The sequence below is a fragment of the Fistularia commersonii genome, chromosome 34, assembly GCF_037954325.1.
Source record: "Fistularia commersonii isolate RoL2024-O1a breed Wild chromosome 34, RoL_Fcom_v1.0, whole genome shotgun sequence".
In the NCBI taxonomy this organism is placed as follows: domain Eukaryota; kingdom Metazoa; phylum Chordata; class Actinopteri; order Syngnathiformes; family Fistulariidae; genus Fistularia; species Fistularia commersonii.
Genome location: NC_141317.1, coordinates 170654 through 192956, shown reverse-complemented (window position 1 = coordinate 192956; position 22303 = coordinate 170654). Strand labels below are relative to the sequence as shown.

At 41.0% G+C, this 22303-nt stretch overlaps 1 protein-coding gene across 3 annotated transcripts; it reads right to left on the bottom strand.

Moving 5' to 3' along the window:
- Positions 1–573: 573 nt before the first annotated feature.
- On the bottom strand, positions 574–21823 carry tbc1d25 (TBC1 domain family, member 25). Of its 3 annotated transcripts, XM_086141724.1 has the most exons (8): positions 21668–21823; positions 20517–20626; positions 20286–20440; positions 19458–19585; positions 19193–19381; positions 8586–8861; positions 5267–6056; positions 4992–5160 (listed from the first exon to the last, which is right to left on the bottom strand). In XM_086141724.1, exons 1-8 carry the CDS (start codon positions 21710–21712, stop codon positions 5129–5131), a joined length of 1725 nt encoding a protein of 574 aa, XP_085997850.1. In that variant the 5' UTR covers positions 21713–21823; the 3' UTR covers positions 4992–5128. The 3 variants fall into 3 exon arrangements, with proteins under 3 accessions (XP_085997848.1, XP_085997849.1, XP_085997850.1); XM_086141722.1 differs by having other exon boundaries at positions 574–6056; XM_086141723.1 differs by having other exon boundaries at positions 574–6056; positions 20517–21013; positions 21668–21699.
- Between the last annotated feature and the right edge of the window lie 480 nt (positions 21824–22303).

Genomic DNA, 22303 nt, shown 5'->3' with positions numbered 1-22303 from the left:
ACAGTATTTTCAGGTATTATGACCTTATCTTCATTATTTAATTCTTTGCATTCTAAGAAATTTTGAATTACAAACAATAACGTATTTTGTGAAGACACCGTTGCTTTTAATGGTCAGAAGACATTTGCACTAATTGAGAAAAACTTGCTTTAAGATATGTTGAAATCTTATGAAGGGAAATGAAACTTTGCAATATACAATCTTCATGAATCAAAACAGCAACATTGTAAAAATGAAAGTAGAATCCCTTTTTTAATTGTCAATTTTCTTAATTTCTTCTTAGAAAGGGGTGTCTTAAGCAGTCAGCCATATGCAGTAGCAGTATGTTAAAGTAACAGGGCCAATGGCCATCCAATGCAGAGAACTGAAGTTTAGTGACAAAGTCATACATTTTCAAGCATCAAGATGTCCTGCAAATAACCATGGTTCCATTTCAGTGGGAGTCAGATATGAAACAGGTATTTATACTGGACATTTGATGAATTTGCACAGTATTGAAATGAATACTCAAAGATGCTGTCTCAGCTGAATTGGGCACTTTTCTTTTATAAATATGAATGCATTATGGTATAATTTCTTTTCCTTTTTTGAAAAATCTTTATTCTTAAAGAAACAACTTTTAAAATAGTAGTTGATATTCTCATTAACAGCCACACACAGCATGTATGGATGGTGTAATCAGCTGCATTTCAATATTTGGTTAAATATTGGTTATATCACAACAAATATTTGCTTGTTAGAACATAATGCTAAATTGTCGACATGGAATAGATGGAATAAAGATTTTTGTATGAGTTTTTTTTTTTGTTCAGCATTGTGAATTTGAAGTCAGACAAACATCAAACTGCACCATAGTCAGTTTTCCAATTAAATTTCAAGTCAAATAACTGTTCAGTAAAATTGACCTTCTGTGCCAGCTGAGGTGCAAAAACAAAAAGTACATAAGCCTTGTGGATTCAAGTATCTATATGGCTCCTTTGAAAAAATGAACCAGACTATAACTAGGTCAAAAAACAACAGTAACAAACAAATTAGTAAATAACTTCTACATTTCAAACGTAATGATTTGTCCGGAGGCAGGACATAATGAATATATGAGGCTACTGTCAAGGTTGCAAGGTTTCAATGCAATATTTGTACAGTCCAGACCATTCTTCTAGGAAGATAAGGAGTAAAGCATTAAAATCCTGATTAATTCCTCAGATGTCTGGCATAAAATGCAATTTGCCAAAGCCATAATCAAGGTTGGACAGTGAAACAAAGACTTCAGTCTGACAGTGTCACTTACACGATGTCATGACTCAAAATCAGGAGGCCCCATCTGGTCTTTTAATGCAATAAAATAAATTGAACCCTGCTTTGTATTTTATTTCTTTTACTGACCTTTTATCTGCAATTGATCATGGTGGAAAGACATGAATAGATTTAGTTGATATACAGATTAAATGACAGTGGAATACATTTGGTTCAATGTATTTCTGTGATGAGGGCAGCACAGTGGTTAGTGCCACCATCTAATAGAAGTTCCTGGTTCAATTCCAAGAGCGGCCTTTCTCTGTGGAGTTTGGGTTTCTCTGTGTTGAGTTTCCCTGGTTTTCAACCACAGGCCAGAAACATGCAGTAGGTTGAAGGGCTAAATTGGGCATACCTGAAGTCTGAATGTGATCAAATTGGGGATCAATCCAGGATATACACTACCTAATGCCCCAGGTCATCTGGGATTGGCTCCAGCCCCACTGAAATTTAAAGTATGGGATACTGTGAGTGATACAATGAGTTCATGAATTTTTCTGTTGACTCTCTGCAATGCGTCCGTATCCAGTTGTGGTAAGACTTGTAAAGCACTTTTATGATCAGATGGGAAACTGGTGAGAGGCACTCAGAAGCGTATGTCCAAACCAAAAATGCCATTACATTCATTTTTTAGTATTAAATTGCTCAAACCTCAGAAACCATAATACACATTAACAGCACCCCCTCTTCAGTGCAACAAAGGTGGGTGGAAATTAGGAAGATTGGCACAGAAAGAAGTTTAATTTCAGAGCTTTCTCTTTCTCTGCAAGCTTCCCTTGAAATCTAGTTGTTATGGAACACACAGTAATAATGGCAATTCACCCCTTCTACACTAAAAAGGTATTAAGATCATTGTATTTTTACTGCTGCTTGATGGTATTTTGCCCTATGCCCATTGTTTTTCTCTGACTTGTGACCATTATAGACAGCATGCTATCTCCAGAGTACAACAGAACAGGAGACACCCAAGCTGTTCTTAGAATTAAAGGAAGGAACAACATATCCATTGTCACAAATCATGTTCTGGTCACTCAAAATGATCTACACAAGTTGTCATGAGGAGCAAGTTACAAAAACAACACGGGATGAGGTGTTTCTTACCTTCCTCTTTATTGTGATGGTTTGGATTTAGTTCAGGAAGTCACATCAAAGAGGTAGATAAAGAACACCTCATACAACAGAAATGAATTTTTTTTCAACATTCATTTTGGGGTCAACCGTCCTAATGACTTGAGCTAGCATGCCAGAATGAATAGGTTACCTGTAAGGAAGAATGGAATCAAGGTCATCACTATCAAGAAAAAAATCTATGAAGTTTTGTGATATTCCATGTTCAACAGTTACTACATTCTCTCACATAAGTAGGACCTTTTTCACTTTAAGTTATTCATGAACATTCATGAACAAGAAGCCACAAAAACCCATTGAGCTCCTCAGCCCCAGACTATTTCAGGTTTGAAGTGTCATCAAAATCAAACTGAAATTACCTTGACTAGAAGATTGGGTTTTCTCTGTGATTTGAATGTAAATATTCAATTAAAACCTTATAAATTGTCAAAAAGTACAATTTGACAGCTTAACAGCTTGTTTGGTGAGATTTAATTTTCCCAAAGAGAATCTAACTTTATCTTTAAGGCTGCAGGCTTAAGTGGCACTTTTACAAGCAAAAATTTCAAGTTCAAACACAATTTCTGAAACAATTTGAGATTCTCTGTCTTAATCCAGTCCTGCCATTAGGGTTTTAAAATTCACTGAAATTCTGAGCAGTCATACATATGGCTTACAAGGCCATCACTTTCTCAGAGGGAAAATGTCCTTAAATTAAAAAAGCGAGGGCTTATAAGTTCATATATGATTTTGAAGGTGTATGTAACAAAAATATTCAGACAAAAAAAAAAGTTGACCATTTGATAAAATACAAACCATATCTTTACTGGTTTAGGGGCATACCTGAATCAGAAATCCTTTCGCTGGCCAGTTTTTCATGTAAATGGATCTTTGAAATATTAACATTTTTTTCAACTTAGTTGCATATTCTTATTTCATATGTGTAATTATTTTCCAATGTAGTGATCTCTATGGGCTGTTGAGAATCAAGACAGTGAACTGTATAAAAAAAAAAAAAAACCTCAATATCCCCAATTTTGGATCCTATATATGGAGAAATACTCATCAATGAGGGTCAGGCAGTGGAATATGTGTATTCATACATCTGACAATTACTGATTCATAGCATGTTTTCTTTTTAATCACACTTTCAACAAAATGGTGTCAAGTTTCTTTAAAGGGCAGAAGCTCTCTTGTTCATATTGTCACTAAAACTAATTAGTTAGTGGCAGCTCATTGCAATGTCCCTGCCTTACATTGAATAGAAAGTTCAATTTTTCAATAGCAATCTCAGCAACTCAACTGTTAAAAAGTGATGAATGGAGATCTATGGTCTGAAGCTAAGGAAAAAATGTTACACAATCCTTTTTTCATTCCTGCAGCCACAGATCAGAAGCATTTTAAAGGGCTCCTATCCATTTATATTGTCTATACCATACTTATTTCAAAGACTTTATGTAATGTTATCACATTTTACTTGTCTTTTTAAATAACACTTCTTTATTCCTTGTCAGTAAATTCTGGAATGAAATTATCTTTATAATTTATAATCATGCTTTACCTGATTATGTGTCTCTTCTGTGTTGGTCAAATAATATTTCATCTATTACTATCTGCATCTTTGAATTAAGTCATATGAAAATACAATCCTGCACACACATTCAGAGAGGACTTGGTACTTCTAACCCGGGGATTAGCATTTGGTTAGGCATTTCATGCATCTTTAAACTACAAGGATACAATGATAATTACATGCATTGAATTAGAAAATAACAAGAAAATGATCAACTTTAAAATTCTGCTTTAAAAAAGTAATGAATAAAATATGTATAGGCATAATGATTACATGTCTTTAGGCAAACAAATAATTAAAGGATTAGTTAAAGCCCACTTAATATGGGAGGCTGTCTTAAAAAAGACCACCACCAGAAGGCGACAGTCTTTTGAGTTCACCGGGGATAGCCATTCAGTCATAAATTGTGAAATCAAGATGTGGTTGATAGAGAGACATGGGCTATCTGTGATGGAATGGTTGTTGTTAGATTATAGGTGGAATTCTGAGATAATGACTGAGGTGATGCTAAGGGGCTGTATATGGGCCTGGCCGAAAAAGTTAAAGAGCGGGACTGCAGAGCAGCCATAACTGATGTTGGGGAATCTGAGCTAACCTCATCCCCCTCTTCTGAGTCCCATACCTCACTCTGCAAGTAGTCTGCAAATAAGGCCTTGGCACGCTGCAGCACTCTGCTTAGGTTGTGGCGCCGTACAAGGCGATCAAAGTGCATAGCTAGCTCATTGTAATCCAAGCTGTTTTTAATGATGTGGTCCCGGTGTTCAAGCAGAATGGACAGGCACAAGAACAGCATGAAGGGATTGCCTTTTCCAAACTCTTGTGGAGGTGGCAGTGAAGACGGTTTGAGGCTGGTGGATTCAGGCTTTGTCGATGTAGGTGTGGTAGTGGCAGTGCTTGGGGATTTGTTGCCAGGTGAAGGGAGATTGTTGGAAGATGACCTGGAACCAGGTGGCAATGAGACTCTTCCAAAAGACAAAATAGGTGAAGAGAGAATGGACTGGCTGTGAGTCTGGGGGAGAGAGGCAGTAGTCATTTTTACAGAGGCAGTTGTGAGTGTGTTTATCCCTGTACTACTAAGCACTTGGGCAGCAGAAGTCTTTATTATTGAGACAGTTCCCTGTAAACTTTCAATTCCAGTACAAGTAGATGAGGGTTTTAGAGGGCAGTCTGGAGAAGCAGTTGGCCAGCTGGAAGGGGAAGCAGAAAATACATGAGAGAATGAGGAGCCTGTTTTCCAGTTTGGTGGGCCAGGGACCAGATGAGATAATGGCATTGAAGATGAAGCACAGTCACCTGATTTCATGAGTGGTGCTCTTTCTCCAAGATCCTCCTCATTGTCAAGTGTAGACTGGTGAACTGGTATGAATGAAACCAATCTAGAAGTCACTGATTGCTGTGTCTGGGTATTTTCCATGTCAAAGTTATCTTCATTGTGTAAAGTATAGTATTGAAACTCTCCGAAACTCATTTGTTTCTCTAAAATGGGAGGTTGCAAATCTGGATGCTCCATGGTCACTTGAGGCATATCACAATTAGCACCAGCTTCATTCCAGTCTTTCCCTTCAATGACATTCTTTCCATTATCTGATTCTTCTCTTGAAGGTCTCAGCATATGTCGCTTACGTTGTTTTTCTTTTTGCTCATTCACATCTCTGAGACAGTTCTTTGACATGGCCTCCTTACCTGTGCAATGTGACATTAATTCATCTGATTCTAATGGTGGACCAAGAAGCTCGACTTCCGTTTCAGGGGGGTCTGGAGGCAACGAGCTCCAAGTAACCTCCAGCATCCTCAGGGCATCATCAAATGCAAACTCTCTCTTTAGCTCCAGCAGCAACCAACGATAACAGAAAAAGAGATCATCCGCTCCTTTGGAAACCAGATATGTGTAAAATTCAGAGTCTGAGTACTGCAGAAGCAGCTTTAGATGCTGAAATTTGATAGACATGAGCTGCCCATCAGGCCGAAAGTTTCCCTCCAAGCGCTTCATGATGCCACAAAAGCAAATGAAGGCATGTGCCTCATTGTCCATCACAGCAAGTATAGGGGAGGCAATATCACTCATTCCTTGACAGTATGAAATCTGAAAAAACACAAACAAAACAGGTTTGAAATAAAAATTATGGAAAAAGATTTGGATAAAAAATCGTGTATTTACTGAGCACAGACCATTGCCAGGATCAAGACACCTACTCTTCTATCAGACTGATAGGCAAGGTTTTCCCTTGATGGATTGCCACAGTGAATTGACCTTCTCCATCTAGCCCTATTCTCTGTATCCCCCTCTCTAATATCACCTATTTTCATATCCTCTCTTACTATGTCCATAAATCTTCTCTTTGGTCTTCCTTGAGACCTCTTGCCTGGCAGCTCCAATTCCAGCATCTGTCTACCAATATATTCTCTATTCCTCCTACGTACATGACTGAACCACCTCAGTCTGGCTTCTCTGACCTTCTCTCCACAACATCTAACCTGTGTTGTTCCTCTGATAGACTCATTCCTGATTTTATCTATCCGGGTCACTCCCAAAGAGAATCTCAACATCTTCATCTCTGCAACCTCCAGTTCTGCCTCCTGTCTTTTCATCATTGTAACAGTTTTGAGGCCATACAGCATCGCTGGTCTCACCACTGTCTTGTACACCTCTCCTTTTATTCTGGCAGATAGTCTTCTATCATATAGTACCCCTGACACTTTTCTCCACCCATTCCAACCTGCTCGGACCCGTCTCTTCATCTCTTTTACACACTCTCCGTTGCTCTGGACTGTTGACCCCAAATACCTGAAATCCTCCAGCTTCTTGATTTCTGCTCCCCGTAGCCTCACAGTTCCACCTGACTTATTCTCATTCACACAGAAATACTCTATCTTGTTGCGACTAACTTACATTCCTCTCCTTTCCAGCACATACCTCCACCTCTAGATTTTCCTCAACCTGTTCTCTGCTCTCACTACAGATCACAATGCAAAGATCATGGTCCATGGAGATCCCTGTCTGACCTCATCTGTCAGTCTATCCATCACAACTGCAAACAAGAAGGGGCTCATGATCCCTGTTGGAGTCCTACCTCCACCTTGAACTTCTCTGTTACCCTTACAGCAAACCGCACCACTGACTCACAGCTTGCATACATGTCCTGCACCAGTTTAACATACTTCTCTGCCACTCCAGACTTCCTCATACAATACCAGAGCTCCTCTCTTGGCACCCTGTCATATGCTTTTTCAACTTTATCCTTCTAGAGTTGCCACAATTTTGCATATCCCTCTTATCCTTAAAAATGGGCACCATCACACTTTGTCTCTATTCTTCAGGCATCGTCTCCCTCTCTAAGATCCTGTCTAATAATCCAGTCAGAAACTCTACCGCTGCCTCTCCTAGACACTTCCACCCCTACACAGGTACATCATCAGGACCCACTGCCTTTCCACCCTTCATCCTCTTCAATGCCTTCCTCACTACACTTTTACTAATCTGTGCTACTTTGTGGTCTGCAATAGTCACCTCTTCTACCCTTGCCTCTCTTGCATTTTCCAAGCATACAGGTCATTGTACCCCCCTTTGTTTTTGCCTTAGCTACCTCTATCTTTACCTTACGTTGTATCTCCCTGTACTCTTGTCTGTTCTTTTCAGTCCTCCAAGTCTCCCACTTCTTCCTCTGCTAACCGCTTTCTCTGTATACACTCCTGCACTTCCTCATTCCACCACAAAGTCTCCTTATCTACTTTCCTTCTAGATGACACACCAAGTACTATCCTACCTGTCTCCCTGTAACACTAGCTGTTGTTGTACAATCATCAGGAAGCTCTCCCTGACCACCCAAAGTCTTTGTCAACTCCTACCTGAAAAGCATATAACACTCTCCCCTTTTCAGCTTCCACCACTTTGTCCTCTGCTCGGCCTTTGTCCTCTTCATCTTTCTTGTCACCAGAGTCATCCTACAAACCACCATCCTATACTGTCTGGCTACACTCTCACCTACAACTAGTTTGCAGTCACTGATCTCTTTCAGGTTACCTCGTCTATACAAGATGTAGTCTACCTGCGTGCTCCTACCTCCGCTCTTATAAGTTACTCTATGTTCCTGTTTTTTATGGAAAAAGGTATTCACTACAGCCATTTCCATCCTTTTTGCAAAATCTACCATCATCTGTCCTTCTGCGTTCCTATCCTGTTTACCAAATCTGCCCATCACTTCTTCATCCCCTTTGTGGCCTGCACCAACATGCCCATTGAAGTCTGCATCAATTACCACTCTCTCGTTTCTGGGGATATTCTGCATCACTTCATCTACCTCATTCCAGAACCTCTCCTTCTCCTCAAACTCATATCCCACCTGCGGGGCATGGCCTCTAATAACATTGAGCATCACACCTTCAATTTCCACAGTGAGCATCACACCTTCAATTTCCAGACTTAAAGCTCAAAATAAACTGATTATTAACAACTGTGCTCCCTGGTTAATCTGGTGGATATAAATGAACATGACATTTGAGTTTTAAAATTAGTATGTTATCACATTCCTTACGGTCTGTCGATATTTTAAAAATGTAATGCTACCCAATCTTTTATATTTGAATGATAAAGGGATTTAACATTTGAACATACCTGTGGATGGGTGATGGCAAATGTGGTCAGAAGGTCAGTAAGGGCAGCCAAATGTGGACTGTCCTCTGACCCTGCATAGTAAGGATGGGCCCTATCTGTCCTCAAGACATCTTTAAGAACATTCCCACGGATGAATTCAAGGTCTTCATGGCTTATGCGGGCCGTCCACTCTCTCTTCAGCTGATCATACTCTCTTGTCTTGCGCTTCATGTAGTCCATTCTCTCCTGTCCACTTAGTCCATCTGGGTAGACATTCAGGAGATACCGCCAAACAACCTAAAAAAATCACAGATAATACTTACAGGTACAAATATGGATCATCTGAGCAATCTTGAATTTTATGTTTCAGTCCCTAAAACAAAGCCAATACAGAGTTCCTACTTATGAATATGAATGCTAGATACTAACTGAAGCAAAATTACTGTCACAAACTAAGACTTGATGAAAGAAATTGGGAACCTCCTGGAGTGTAATGCAAGAGTTTTTGCTATTATATTAAGCAAAATAAGTACCATATTTTCCGTACTATAAGGCGCACCTAAAAGCCTTTAATCTTCTCAAAAAGCCGACAGTGCGCCTTAAAATCCGATGCGCCTTGTATCTTCTTCTTCTTTCATCTTTTCCCTTCAGGGGTTGCCACAGCGAATCAACTTTCTCCATCTGGCCCTTTTCTCTGTATCCTCCTCTCTCACACCAACTACCATCATATCCTCTCTCACTACGTCCATAAATCTTCTCTTTGGTCTTCCTCAAGACCTCTTTCCTGGCAGCTCAAATTCCAGCATCCGTCTACCAATATATTCTCTATTCCTCCTACGTACATGACCGAACCACCTCAGTCTGGCTTCTCTGACCTTCACTCCAAAACGTCTAACCTGTGTTGTTCCTCTGATAGACTCATTCCTGATCCTATCCATCCGGGTCACTCCCAAAGAGAACCTCAACATCTTCATCTCTGCAACCTCCAGTTCTGCCTCTTGTCTTTTCGTCATTGTAACAGTTTCGAGGCCATACAGCCTCGCTGGTCTCACCACTGTCTTGTACACCTTTCCTTTTATTCTGGCAGATAACTTCTATCACATAGTACCCCTGACACTTTTCTCCACCCATTCCAACCTGCTTGGACCCGTTTCTTCACCTCTTTTCTCTTTTCCATTCTCCGTTGCTAACCTCATCTGTCAGTCTATCCATCACCATTGCGAACAAAAAGAGGCTCAGAGCTGATCCCTGATGGAGTCCCACCTCCACCTTGAACTTCTCTGATACCCTTACAGCACACAGTACCACTGCCTCACAGCTAGCATACATGCCCTGCATCAGTTTAACATACTTCTCTGCCACTCCAGACTTCCTCATAGAGCTTCTCTCTCTGCATCCTGTCACATGCTTTTTCTAGGTCTACAAAAACACAATGCAGCTCCCTCTGGCCTTCTCTGTACTTCTCTATTAGCATTCTCAAAGCAAATACTGCATATGTAGTACTCTTTCTAGGAATTAAGCCATACTGCTGTTCACAAATGCTGACTTCTGCTCTCAGTCTACAGTAGATTCGAACTACTCTTTCCCATAAATTCATTGTATGGCTCACCAACTTTATCCCTCGATAGTTGCCGCAATTCTGCACATCCCCATTATTCTTAAAAATAGGCTCCATCACACTTCGTCTCCATTCTTCAGGCATCTTCGCACTCTCTAAGATCCTGTCGAATAATCACTCCTCCCTTTTCAGCTTCCACCACTTTGTCCAATGCGCTGCCTTTGTCCTCTTCATCCTCCTTGTCACCAGAGTCATCCTACAAACCACCATCCTATACTGTCTGGTGACACTCTCACCTACAACTACTTTGCAGTCACTGATCTCTTTCTGGTTACCTCGTCTATTCAAGATGTAGTCTACCTGCGTACTCCTACCTCCGCTCTTATAAGTTACTCTATGTTCCTGTTTTTTATGGAAAAAGGTGTTCACTATAGCCATTTCCATCCTTTTTGCAATATCTACCACCATCTGTCCCTTTGCGTTCCTATCCTGTATACCCAATCTGCCCATCACTTCTTCATCCCCTCTATTGCCTGCACCAACATATCCTTTGAAGTCTGCACCAATTACCACTTTCTCATTTCTGGGGATATTCTGCATCACTTCATCCAACTCATTCCGGAACATCTCCTTCTCTTCAAATTCACATCCCACCTGCGGGGCATAGCCCCTTACAACATTGAGCATCACACCATCAATTTCCAGTTTCAAATTCATTAGTCCATCTGACATTCTTTTCATCTCCAGAAAATTCCTAACAAACTCCTTCTTCAAGATAACTCCTTATCCATTTCTCTTCTTGTCAGTACCATAATAGTACAACTCAAAGCCTGTTCCTAAGCTTCTAGCCTTACTACCTTTCCACCTGGTCTCCTGGACACACAGTATGTCCACCTTCCTTCTCTGCATCATGTCGACCAACTCTCTACCTTTTCCTGTTATAGTCCCGATATTCAAAAGTCCCTACTCTCAGTCCCTTTTCTTTTTATCCTCTCTCTCTGCTTTTGAACACGGCCTCATCCTCCTAGGTCATCAGTACCAATGGCAGCCATTGTTAACCTGGTCCTCGACCAATCCGGTCTGATCTGGTGTTATGGTTGACTCCCATGTTTGGTTCTGGCAACATTTTTACGCCGGCTGCCATTCCTGATGCATCCCTCTGCATTTATCCGGGCTTGGGACCGGCTCAGGGAGACACTGTTCCGTGTCCCCCTAAGGCAAGCTTGGGGAGACATGGGCCAGTGTCGCCCTGAGGCTGCATTCCGGTGCGCCTTATATATGGATCAATATTGAGCCGCAAGAGGTCTTGCAACTACGGGAAGCAGTCGCTGACTCCATTTTCTCCCATAGAAGAAGTAGAGCTCGGTGCATGCTGGCATAAGACTGCGCGAAGCGTGCATTTTCATTTCCATTTGTGTGTGTGTGTGTGCGCGCATCGTTGAAGTAGCAGCGGTAAAAATGGTAAAGTGGAATTCCAGTTCCACACCACTTGTGTGTGTATAAAGACCCCAAAATGGCACCTTCCAAGAGCCACGCTTACGACGCAGAGTTTAAACTCAAGGCGATCAGTTACGCAGAAGAACACGGGAATAGAGCAGCAGCAAGAGAATTAAACATTAAAAAATCAATGGTGCGGAAGTGGAGGAAGCAATAAGATTACCCGTGCCAAGTAAAGAAGACTAAACAGAATTTTCGAGGGAACAAAGTGACATGGCTACAGTTGAAGGACAAACTTGAACAGTGGATTGTTGAACAGAGAGCAGCTATTGTAAGCGTTTCTACAATCACTATTCGAATGAAGGCCACAATGCTAGCTAGCGACATTAACATCAATGAATATAGAGGCGGTCCTTCTTTTGGTGCTTTCGTTTTATGAATAGTTTTGAACTGTGACAAATGCAGTTGGAAACACATTGTTTGAATGAAGGCGGCGCAAATACCAGTACGTACGGTACCGTATTGTGAATGCACTAAGTGAACAGAGTTGTCAGAACTTTCGCTTGTATTCTTATAAAGTTTGACTGACTTATCTGACTGTTTTGTTGAAATTCCCTTTAGCGCAGCTTCATTTAGTGGATGCATAATGCAACCCCAGCCACTATTGTAGCTTCTATTATATGCGCCTTATATTGCAGCATGCCTTATACATGAAAAAAATAAAAAATAGGCCATTCATTGAAGGTGCGCCTTATAGTGCAGAAAATGAGGTACACATTCAGCTATCTTTCTATGTATTGTCTTATTTCACGAGAATTATTCAATTAAAAAGGCAAACCCTTTTCCCAAAAAATAAAGATTATATAAAAGTGAAATTGTGTGAGTTTTTCTTTTCTCACCTTTAATTTCCATAAACGATGGGATGTACAAAATCAGCCAGATTCAATGCAAACTGTTACAATCTATGGGAAGAATTTCTATACCATCCTAAGTAGTCCAAGCTGATCTAAAGCATCCGATTTACCCTGATTCATTGGGGACAGCTATTGTAATCAATTCATGAGAAAGACAGCAGCTCACTGCAATGGGTTCACAGACTGTCATGGCTAAGACAAAGGCAGTAACTGAGGACCTGCGCCTAAGGCCAAGTCAGAAACATTAGGCCATATCTAAATGTTTGTAAGTTCCAGTGGAAACAGTGCAAAGTCTCAGAGGAGGGGGCTGAAAAACAAATGCGACACAGATGAAAAGAAAGGCCAACCTAGAGAAGCTCAACCCTACTGGATGCAATATCTCGGGAGAGAATCTCTGACAGACACTGCACACATCTGAATTCCATGAACTCTGACAAAAGAGGACACCACTTCTCCAGATAAGGCATACAAAAGCCTGTTTTGTCTTTCCAAAAGCTCCCCTGGACAAAAAAAGAGAGAACTTGTTTTTTATGGTCAGATAATGAAAATGTAAAACATTTTTAGACATGACACTTTTTGTGCAAATGTAAGTAAGTGCTGCGAAATCCTCCTTTCTCCAGAATGATTTTTCATGTATATTGTCTGAGCCTTTTAGGAAAAGCCTGTGTCGTTTCCCAAAAAACTTGTTGGTTGAATAAAAATAATCAGTCAAGTAAAAGTCAAAATTTGGGTTGCGAACAATTTTGGGCTTGTCTGTGTATACACAAGTAGGATGCAGGTTTTTATGCTTTCAGGCCATGTTTATTTAAACAAAAAAGCTAAATGTTATCTTTTCTTTGTATCTTTTCTTATATTCAGTAAAAGATATTTAAGAAAATTCTATATTGATTAAGAAAAGAACTATATGCTCTTTGTGAGGGATGTCTATTAGTTAGGAAAACTCACATTGGTCTTTGGTTTTAATCCTGCAAAACTTATAGCTTATACAAAAGTAAGATGCGGCAGGTGAGGGGAAAAAATGCTGTTAACTGAACACTTTCAAAAATGAGTGTTAATTGTTTATTTTCATCAACTGAAATGCAGTGAATAAACAGGAAAAAAAAATAAGAAAATAGAAATTTTAAAACTAAACTAAAATATAATGCCCATGTCCAACTACAGATACATTATTTTAAATAATGTCAATCATTTGCATCAGGAATAGCAAATGTGTACATACATATGACCTTCTGAATGACAACTGAACTACAGAGGCACATGGATTTAACTTACTTTGTGTATGATTATTAGTTTGTTTTCCTCTTTACTCAAAGATGTGTCTCAACATTTGTCAGTTCAAGGCATTTGTCCTTGTATTTCCTCAGTAGAGGAGTCTGTGATCATTTGAGCCAGGAGTGCACTGCCTATGTTGTTTTCAGCTTTCTCAGAGTTCATCTGTGTTTTACTGAAAGCTGGTGCACATCTTTGTCAATGCAGCCTTTTTCTTTCTCATTGCTTCCAGCTCATCCTCCAATGCTTTTCTTTTAGAAAGAAAAGGTTCAACAGATGCCATATTTGCTTCAAGGATGCTGGTAGAGAAGTACAGAGAAGGTCAGAGGGGCTGCATTGTACCTTTTCTGACCTAGAAAAAGCATAAGACAGGGTGCCAAGACATGAACCATGGTATTGTATAAGGAAGTCTGCAGAGCAGTAGTTAAACTGGTGTGTGACATGGATGTGAGCTGTGAGACACTGGTGAGGTGACAGAGAAGTTCAAGGTGGAGGTGGAACTCCATCATCTTGTTTGCACTGGTGATTGACAGGCTGATAGACAGGAGTGAGGAAGGACTCTCCATGGAACATGCTCATAGATGACAATGGGATTTGTAGTGGGAGCAGGGAACAGGTGTGGAAAAATCTAGAGAGGTGGAAGTATGCTCTGGAAAGGAGAGCCGCAGTAAGACAGAATATTTGTGTGTGAATGAGAGGGACCAAACAGGGAAGTGTAAGGGTTCAGGGAGTGGAGATAAAGAATGTGAAGGATTTTAAGTACTTAGGATAAACAGTCCAGAGCAATGGAGAGTGTGGAAAAGAGGTAAAGAAACAGGTTCAGGTTAGAATGAGTGGAGAAAAGTGTCAGGAGGAATATTAGCCACAATGAAAGGCAAGGTGTACAAAACAGTTGTGAGACCAGTAAAACTGTATGGTTTGACGACAGTGGCATTGAAGAAAAGAGAGGACGCAGAGCTGGAGGTAGCAGAGATGAAGATAATGAGGTTCTCCTTGGGAGTGACGAGGATGGAGAAGATGAGGAATGAGTCTATCAGGGGGTTAGGGTTAGCAAATGTTAGATGTTTTGGAGATAAGGTTAGAAAAGGCAGACTGAGATGGTTCAGTCATGTAGAGAGGAGGGCCAATGAACATATTGGTAGAGGGATGCTGGAATTGGCAGGAGGTCTAGAGGAAGACCAAAAGAGAAGATTTATGGGCATAGTGAAAGAGGACATGAAGTTATTTGATGTGAGAGAAAAACAGAATAGGAGGAGGAGACTGATTCACTGTTGCGGCCCCTGAAGGGAAAACCCAAAAAGGAAACGATCAAAGAAGTTGGAGCTCATCTATTGGTTGTTGATTCAGTTTTTACAGTAACTGTTTATAGTAACAGTTTTAAAGTTACTAAGACTTGCAATGATCTTAAACTTGTTTAATATTGTCATAAACACGAGGACAAAGACTGAGCTATGACTGTGTTAAGACTGAAGAATACCACCTTGCACTTGAGTCAGATGACAGGAACATCCTTGACTCAGTTAAGACTGCCCTGCAACTTTTAAGATTATAATTAATAATGACACATAAGGAATAATTTCCTTGCGACTGCCAATCCACTACTTTTCCTTTAGTACTTCTCTTGATGGCCTTTCTCCCTTCAATCTCTAATATTGTAGGTTCAAGGCGCCGTCTCTGACTAACAGTGAACCTGGACTTGGTTTCAAGTATCACTGATGGGTTGGGAAAGTCTTTGAAAGATGAGAGATGAGAAAAACTTTATTTATCCCGAAGGAAATTGTTGTGCCAGAGTTTCAAGTAAGAAACATAACAGTAATAGATAATAGTAGAAAGGAGGAAGAATAAGAAATACAATGAAATATGAATTGTCTTAACTGTTAGCTGTAACTACAAAGATTGAAGATTCCCTGCAGCTGAGGGAAGAGGAATTAAAATGTCTGATAGCCTCAGGTAGGAAAGACATCCTGTGGTGTTAAGTGGAGCTCCTTAGAGCCCTTTCAGTCGCAGACTGATACCACCGACAGGACATCAACGTGGCATGCAGGGGGTGATGGATGTTGTCCATGATGCTGAGGAGCTTCCTCATCATCCTCCTCTCTGAAACCTGCACAACAGACTCCAGCTCTACTCCCAGGACAGACCCAGCTCTCCTGATGAGCTTGTTGAGTCTGTTGGTGTCAGCTGTCTTGAGCCTGCTGCCCCAGCACACAACAGCATAGAAGATGGCGCTGGACACCACTGAGTGAGGTGGTGGTCCAGCATGGTCCTGCAGACGTTGAAAGATCTGAGCCTCCTGAGGAAGAACAGACGGCTCTGACCCTTCTTGATGATGGCATTGGTGTTAAAGGTCCAGTCCAGTTTATTGTCCAAGTGGACACCCAGGTATTTATAGGTGTCCACAATGTCCACTTCAGTACCCCTGAGGTGACCAGATTCAGGTGGGTCCTTTGTTTCCTGAAATCCACCACCAGCTCCTTTGTCTTAGATACATTGAGCTGCAGGTGGTTCAGTCCACACCACTCCACAAACCTGTCCACCACGGTCCTGTACTCCTCCTCCTGGCCTCCGTTGATGCAGCCCACGATGGCAGAGTCATCTGAGAATTTCTGCAGGTGGCAGGACTGCGAGGAGAACCTGATGTCTGAGGTGTACAGCGTGAACAGGAAGGGAGACAGGACCGTCCCCTGTGGTGCCCCCGTGCTGCTCACAATGGTGTCCGACGTGATGTTCCCCAGCCTCACGTACTGCGGCCGACCTGTGAGGTAGTTGTTGATCCAGGCTGCGAGTGGAGCATCCATCTGCATGTCCAGAAGCTTCCTGTTCAGCAGGGCAGGTCAAATGGTGTTGAAAGCACTGGAGAAGTCAAAGAACATGACTCTCACAATGCTTCCTGCCTCCTCAAGGTAGGTGTATACTCTGTGCAGCAGGAAGATGATGGAGTATACAGAACTCCTTCCTTATCTGTAGGATTTCATATTCTTCATGTAGGGGCTGTCTATTTGCACAGTAAATCACTGAGGTGGGGTCAAAGGTCTGTTTCACATCCATGTGGCCTTAACACATCTGTAGAACATTACAGATGTTTCCAGATGCCATCAAGAGGTGGATACCAAATTTAACAAGAAAAAAAAAACTTTAGGATGCTAAAAAGAATCAGTACAAAGTAAATGGAAAAAACCCCTGAGCTGGATACAATTTTACTACACTGTATTGACCACGGGGCAGCAAGGTGGCACAGAGATTAGCGCTTTGGCCTCACAGCTGGTTCGATTCCAAGCAGGGGACCTTTCTGGGTGGAGTTTGCATGACTCTCCATGTCTGCATGGGTTTCCTCCAGGTTCTCCGGTTTCCTCTCACAGTTCAAAAACATGCAGGTAAATTTGAGAGAATTGGGAAAATTGCCCCAAGTGATTGAGTGAGTGAATGGCTGTTTGTCCAGGTTTGTGGCCCTGCGATTGACTGGTGATCAGTCCAGGCTGTACCCTGCCTGTTGCCTGATGACAGCTGGGATAGGCTCCTGCACCCCCTGCGACACTGAGTCCAGGATAAGTAGAAGAAGATGGGTGGATGTATTGACCACAAAAAAAGCTTTCTGTGAGTCTGTGCTGCAACTTGATCATGTTGTGAAGCAAGTTATAAAAAATGTCAATTTCTTATCAAATGGCCTCAATTTATTAAACCCCCTTACGAAAAGTAGTGCTGAGCACCTTAACTTAGTTTATCATTCCAGTACATTTGTGAAGTTTAGAGAAAGTGTTTCAGTGACTTGGGGTGAACAGTCAAAAGCAACAGAGTGTGGAAAAGAGGTAAGGAAACGGGTCCAAGACTATAAGCCAGAATTGAAAGGTGGACAAGGCAGTGGTAAGACCAGCGATTCTGTATGTTCTAGAAACAGTGACAATGACAAAAAGACAGGAGACAGAGCTGGAGGTTGCAGAGATGAATATATAGTGATCCCTCGCTATAACGCGGTTTACTTTTCTCGGTTTCGCTACTTCACAGATTTGCATCGTGCATTGTGTTCTGCACTCTGATTGGCTAAAAAGTCACTCCACGTCTTCTCTACCTGTGCGTCAATAATGTTGCAGTTTAATATGCACATGTACGTAAAACAGCTTGCCAAATTTATATTACGTATGTGCAAATTCTCTTGCAATTTCGAGTTTCTCTAAAGCCCATTATGTTGACAAAACGCTCTGGACCGACAAAAGCACCTGCGGCAGGGCCCAAAAGGCAGCAGAAGATGCTATCTATCGCAGATAAAGTTAAACTTCTGGACATGCTAAGGGAAGGTAAAAGCTATGCTGCTGTAGGTCGGCATTACGGAATTAATGAAGCTTCCGTTCGTTCCATAAAGAAGGAAGAAAAAAACATAAGGACGACAGCAGCAATGTATAATAAAGTATTTAATTGTATAATAATTGTAAAAAAAATAAAGGTTTCTACTTCACGGATTTTGCCCATCACGGGTTCTTTTCGGAATGTAACCCCCGCGAAAAACAAGGGTATACTGTATTGAGGTTCTCTTTGGGAGTGATGAGGATGCATAGGATCAGGAATGAGTCCATCAGAGGGGCAGCACATGTTAGATATTTTGGAGAGAATGTCAGAGAAGTCAGATCAAGATGGTTCGATCATGTATAGAGGAGGGATAATGAATATACTGGTAGATGGAGTTGGAGCTGCCAGGCAGGTGGTTCCAGAAGAGGACCAAAGAGAAGATTTATGGATGTAGGAAGAGAGGACATGAAGTTAGTTGGTGAGAGAGAGGAGGATACAGAAAATAGGGTTAGATGGAGAAGGCTGATTCGCTGTGGCGACCCCTGAAGGGAAAAGTCGAAAGGAAAAGAAGAAGTTTCTGTAACTGTGGGAGCCAAGAGGTGAGACTGGCTAATTTTGGAGTGAATGGGGAAAGCCAATGATTTTACAGAGCTTAAAGATACACTATGGCTTTTCTCCTGTGCGTAGAAACCAGAATGGGATGAATGTGAAGCTATAAAGGAAAGATCAGTACGTACAAGAAATATACTCAAATGTGAAAGCCTTCAAAGGGAGACTGACTTTGTTGTCTCCACAAATTGCAAGTAAATTCCTGGACCATCTGCAGAGACAATTTTGTCACCCACGAAAAGACAACTGATTTCATACTCATGCTGTGTTTTAAGTTTGCTAATTTTTCATCTCTTCATCAGGGGATATTTCAAAAACACACATGTTGCAAAAGAGGTTTTCTATGATGGAGTGGTACTTGGACTGACTCATGTCAAAACAACATTTATTTACACATTTTTTGCACGCAGCTTGTCCAGTTTGAGTCAGAAATAAAATTGACCAAAAGAATAGAAAATAGTCAATCAAATATAACTAAAACACCTTTTTAAAATTCTGTAAAATATGTAATATACATATTATAATAATATATACAGATTACAACAAACACAGGAGCCTACCTTGCGCAGTGAGGGTTCCACACCACCATGGTAGATCCTCAATCGCAATTCCTCAGGTCGTGTCAACTGGCCTTGTCCATTGAGGTAAGTGTGAAACTCAGCATCACTCAAAGGGGGCTTGAAAGGCTTGATCTCCTCCCCATATGACCAACTGAAAGCTTGCTGGACTCTCGATAAGGTTCGGCCCACCTGAAAGCCAGTGAAAGATGAGCCGAGGATCTAAAAAGCAGAGGATTATGACGCGGGTGAAAGAATGGAAACAAACCTGGGACAGCAAAGACTGTGTGAAGGGAAGAGCAGCAGAGGCCAAAGACCTAGTCCTCTCTGCAAAAAGCTGCTCAGAGCTGATCACATCTTTGGGGCTGATAATATCCCAGTCTTCCATGACAGGGCCTACATTTGAAGAAAAATATTAAAACAGCAAATTAGGCAGGAACAATTGCACGGTGACCACCTACCTCTACGATAGTTAACAATATATTTGGACTATATAATTTGTAAGCGGCTAAAGCAATCAACAACTATGTACCATAATCCAGCAATTCCAGTACCCAAAACCATCAGTCATTTCCATTGATGTTGTGTAAATGAATATCCTAAGGAATATTCATTGATTTACAAATACTAACAATTTAATTTCATTTTAAAACATTATAGGTCAAAAAATGTTCCAGTATACAGTGCAGCCAATAGTTACACACTGTGGAACTTTCATTCTTTCCAGATGAAGTCACAATAATTTTTAATGAGTCATTTGACAGAAACATTTAATACATTTTTCTAATGAATGTAGCCTTGGACTCAATGTAATTCTCCAATATTGAAAAGCAGTGTTCCCTCTTAGCTGCTTGCATCTCCGCGCACAGCAAATCTATACTGCGTTGAAATCAAATCCAAGCTGAACTGTAAATAAAATAAATCTGTTTAATTTATTTACAGCTCAGCTTTGCTGTGTGCGCAGTACGCTGGAACAGTGCGCAATTGCACAAGCGAGCAGCGGGAACATTGTTGAAAAGGACCAGGTAATTTTTTTTCCCCCTCCAATCCCAACTCAAGATTTGTGAGTAACATTTGGATTGGCTTGTCTACTTACTATCTTCAGAAGTCTTGATCTCCATCTTGAGCTGAAGATAGGGTTTGGCTGCACTGACAAATGCTACATCCAAATCCCAGTCAGACAACAGAGACAGATAAATTTCAGCACCACTTCGATCTCTGGACAGGTAGCTTATCCCAAAATTCCTCTTTCTACAAAAATAAAACAGCGCCAATCATTGTAAGTTTGTGACATCCACCAAAAGTTAGTCAGGAGAGTCAATCTTACCCATTTAAATCAAAGGCTCGGATAAGTATATGCTGCAGAACCTCAAGGGATGTTATCTGAGGGTCAACTGCAAAAGAGCGAAACTCCACAGGAAGCACCCCATCACATTTCTGAAAAGTATTATATCACATTCATACCCATATGACCATAGTCAATGAATACCACTCAAAACTTCATTTTTATTAGATTTAATTTAAGCACTGTGTTTAATGACCAAAAGACTACTGGTACTCTGTAATGTATTTTGCCATATGCATCTATTTAACTTCAACTTATATTTTCAGATTCCTTCAAAAATGTAAGCTCAATATTTCCCTCTTTCAAAATTTACATTTCCAGGAGCAAAATATAAGTTATGAACTTATGAAGTTTGTTTTAAGTGAATAGCCGCACAATAGAAGACAGTTCAATATGCCGTTGAAGTGAGGACAATTAAAATGTAATCATGTGGCTCAGGTGTACGGAGAAACTCCACTGCCTCATATTCCTGGATGACTCTGCGGGCAATAAGTACAAAGCTCAACCAATGAAGAAAGGCAAGTAGATAGAGGTGAATGGAAAAAAAGGGGGATTGTAAGTCAAACATTATGACAACGACCACGCAAAATGTAAAAGTGAGGTCTGACGTCTTGAGTTTTGTCGAGTGCGCGCTCGCTCTCTCACTCACACACACACACACACACACACACACACACGCACACGCGCACACACGCGCGCGCGCAGTTTTAGTGAGCAGGAAGGTGACGTCACTGTGCAAGGGCTAACACACGGTAGTATGTTGACAATGGATTTTCTCTTCAAAAAAATGCCGGATGGAACGAATTGTTACAACCGGTACGACCGGTAAATTGAAGACACAGTAGAAATAACCCGACAAGCCCATCGGGCAGTCATAGAAAGCATTCAATAACACTGGTCGTCATAAACAAAACAATTGCGTTGATGGCCGCGGTACAAATACGCACTACCTATATAAAATTATCTTCAAAACTCTTTTAACCTCTGGTATACCCGCGCGCGTTCTTGTGTGCGCGTGTAATTTTCTCTGTCGACAACTACGAACACTGAATAGACAATTCAATTGTCAGCTGGATAGCTAGCCGACTGGCTGACGTGGGCAAGACTATTTAACTTAGTCAATATCTCGTTACCTTTACTTTGACTCGAACCACCCCCCTTTCTTCCTCGTTTGCCATCCCTAAGATACCGTTGCGAATCTGGGTTCGGGGTATTGTTTTCTATTTAAAACGACATTGTGTTCAATAAAAATGATGATGGCTGGGGTCGAGTTTTTCTGTTTTGTGATCTTCTTCGGCTCCCCTTGCAGCTTTTAAGCGCTATCATTGCCATCTATCGGCTACATTTATTAATGTCAGGTTCACTCAAAGAAAGGTCAGGGAACTTATTTTTGTCATACATGAAGCGGGATTATTTGACAACAGCTAGTGTTATTAGGTAGACAGGTAGAAGAGTACTTGGTGTGTCATCTGGAAGGAAAGAAGATAAGGAGACTTGGTGGTGGAATGAGGAAGTGCAGGAGTATATACAGAGAAAATGGTTAGCAAAGAAGAAGTGGGATACAGAGAGGACTGAAGAGAACAGACAGGAGTACAGGGAGATACAATGTAAGGTAAAGATAGAGGTAGCAAAGGCAAAACATAGGGCGTACGATGACTTGTATACTTGGTTGGATAATAAAGAGGGTGAAATGATCCATACAGGTTGGCAAAACAGAGAGATAAAGATGGAAAGGATGTACAACAAGTCCGGGTGATTAAGGATAGAGA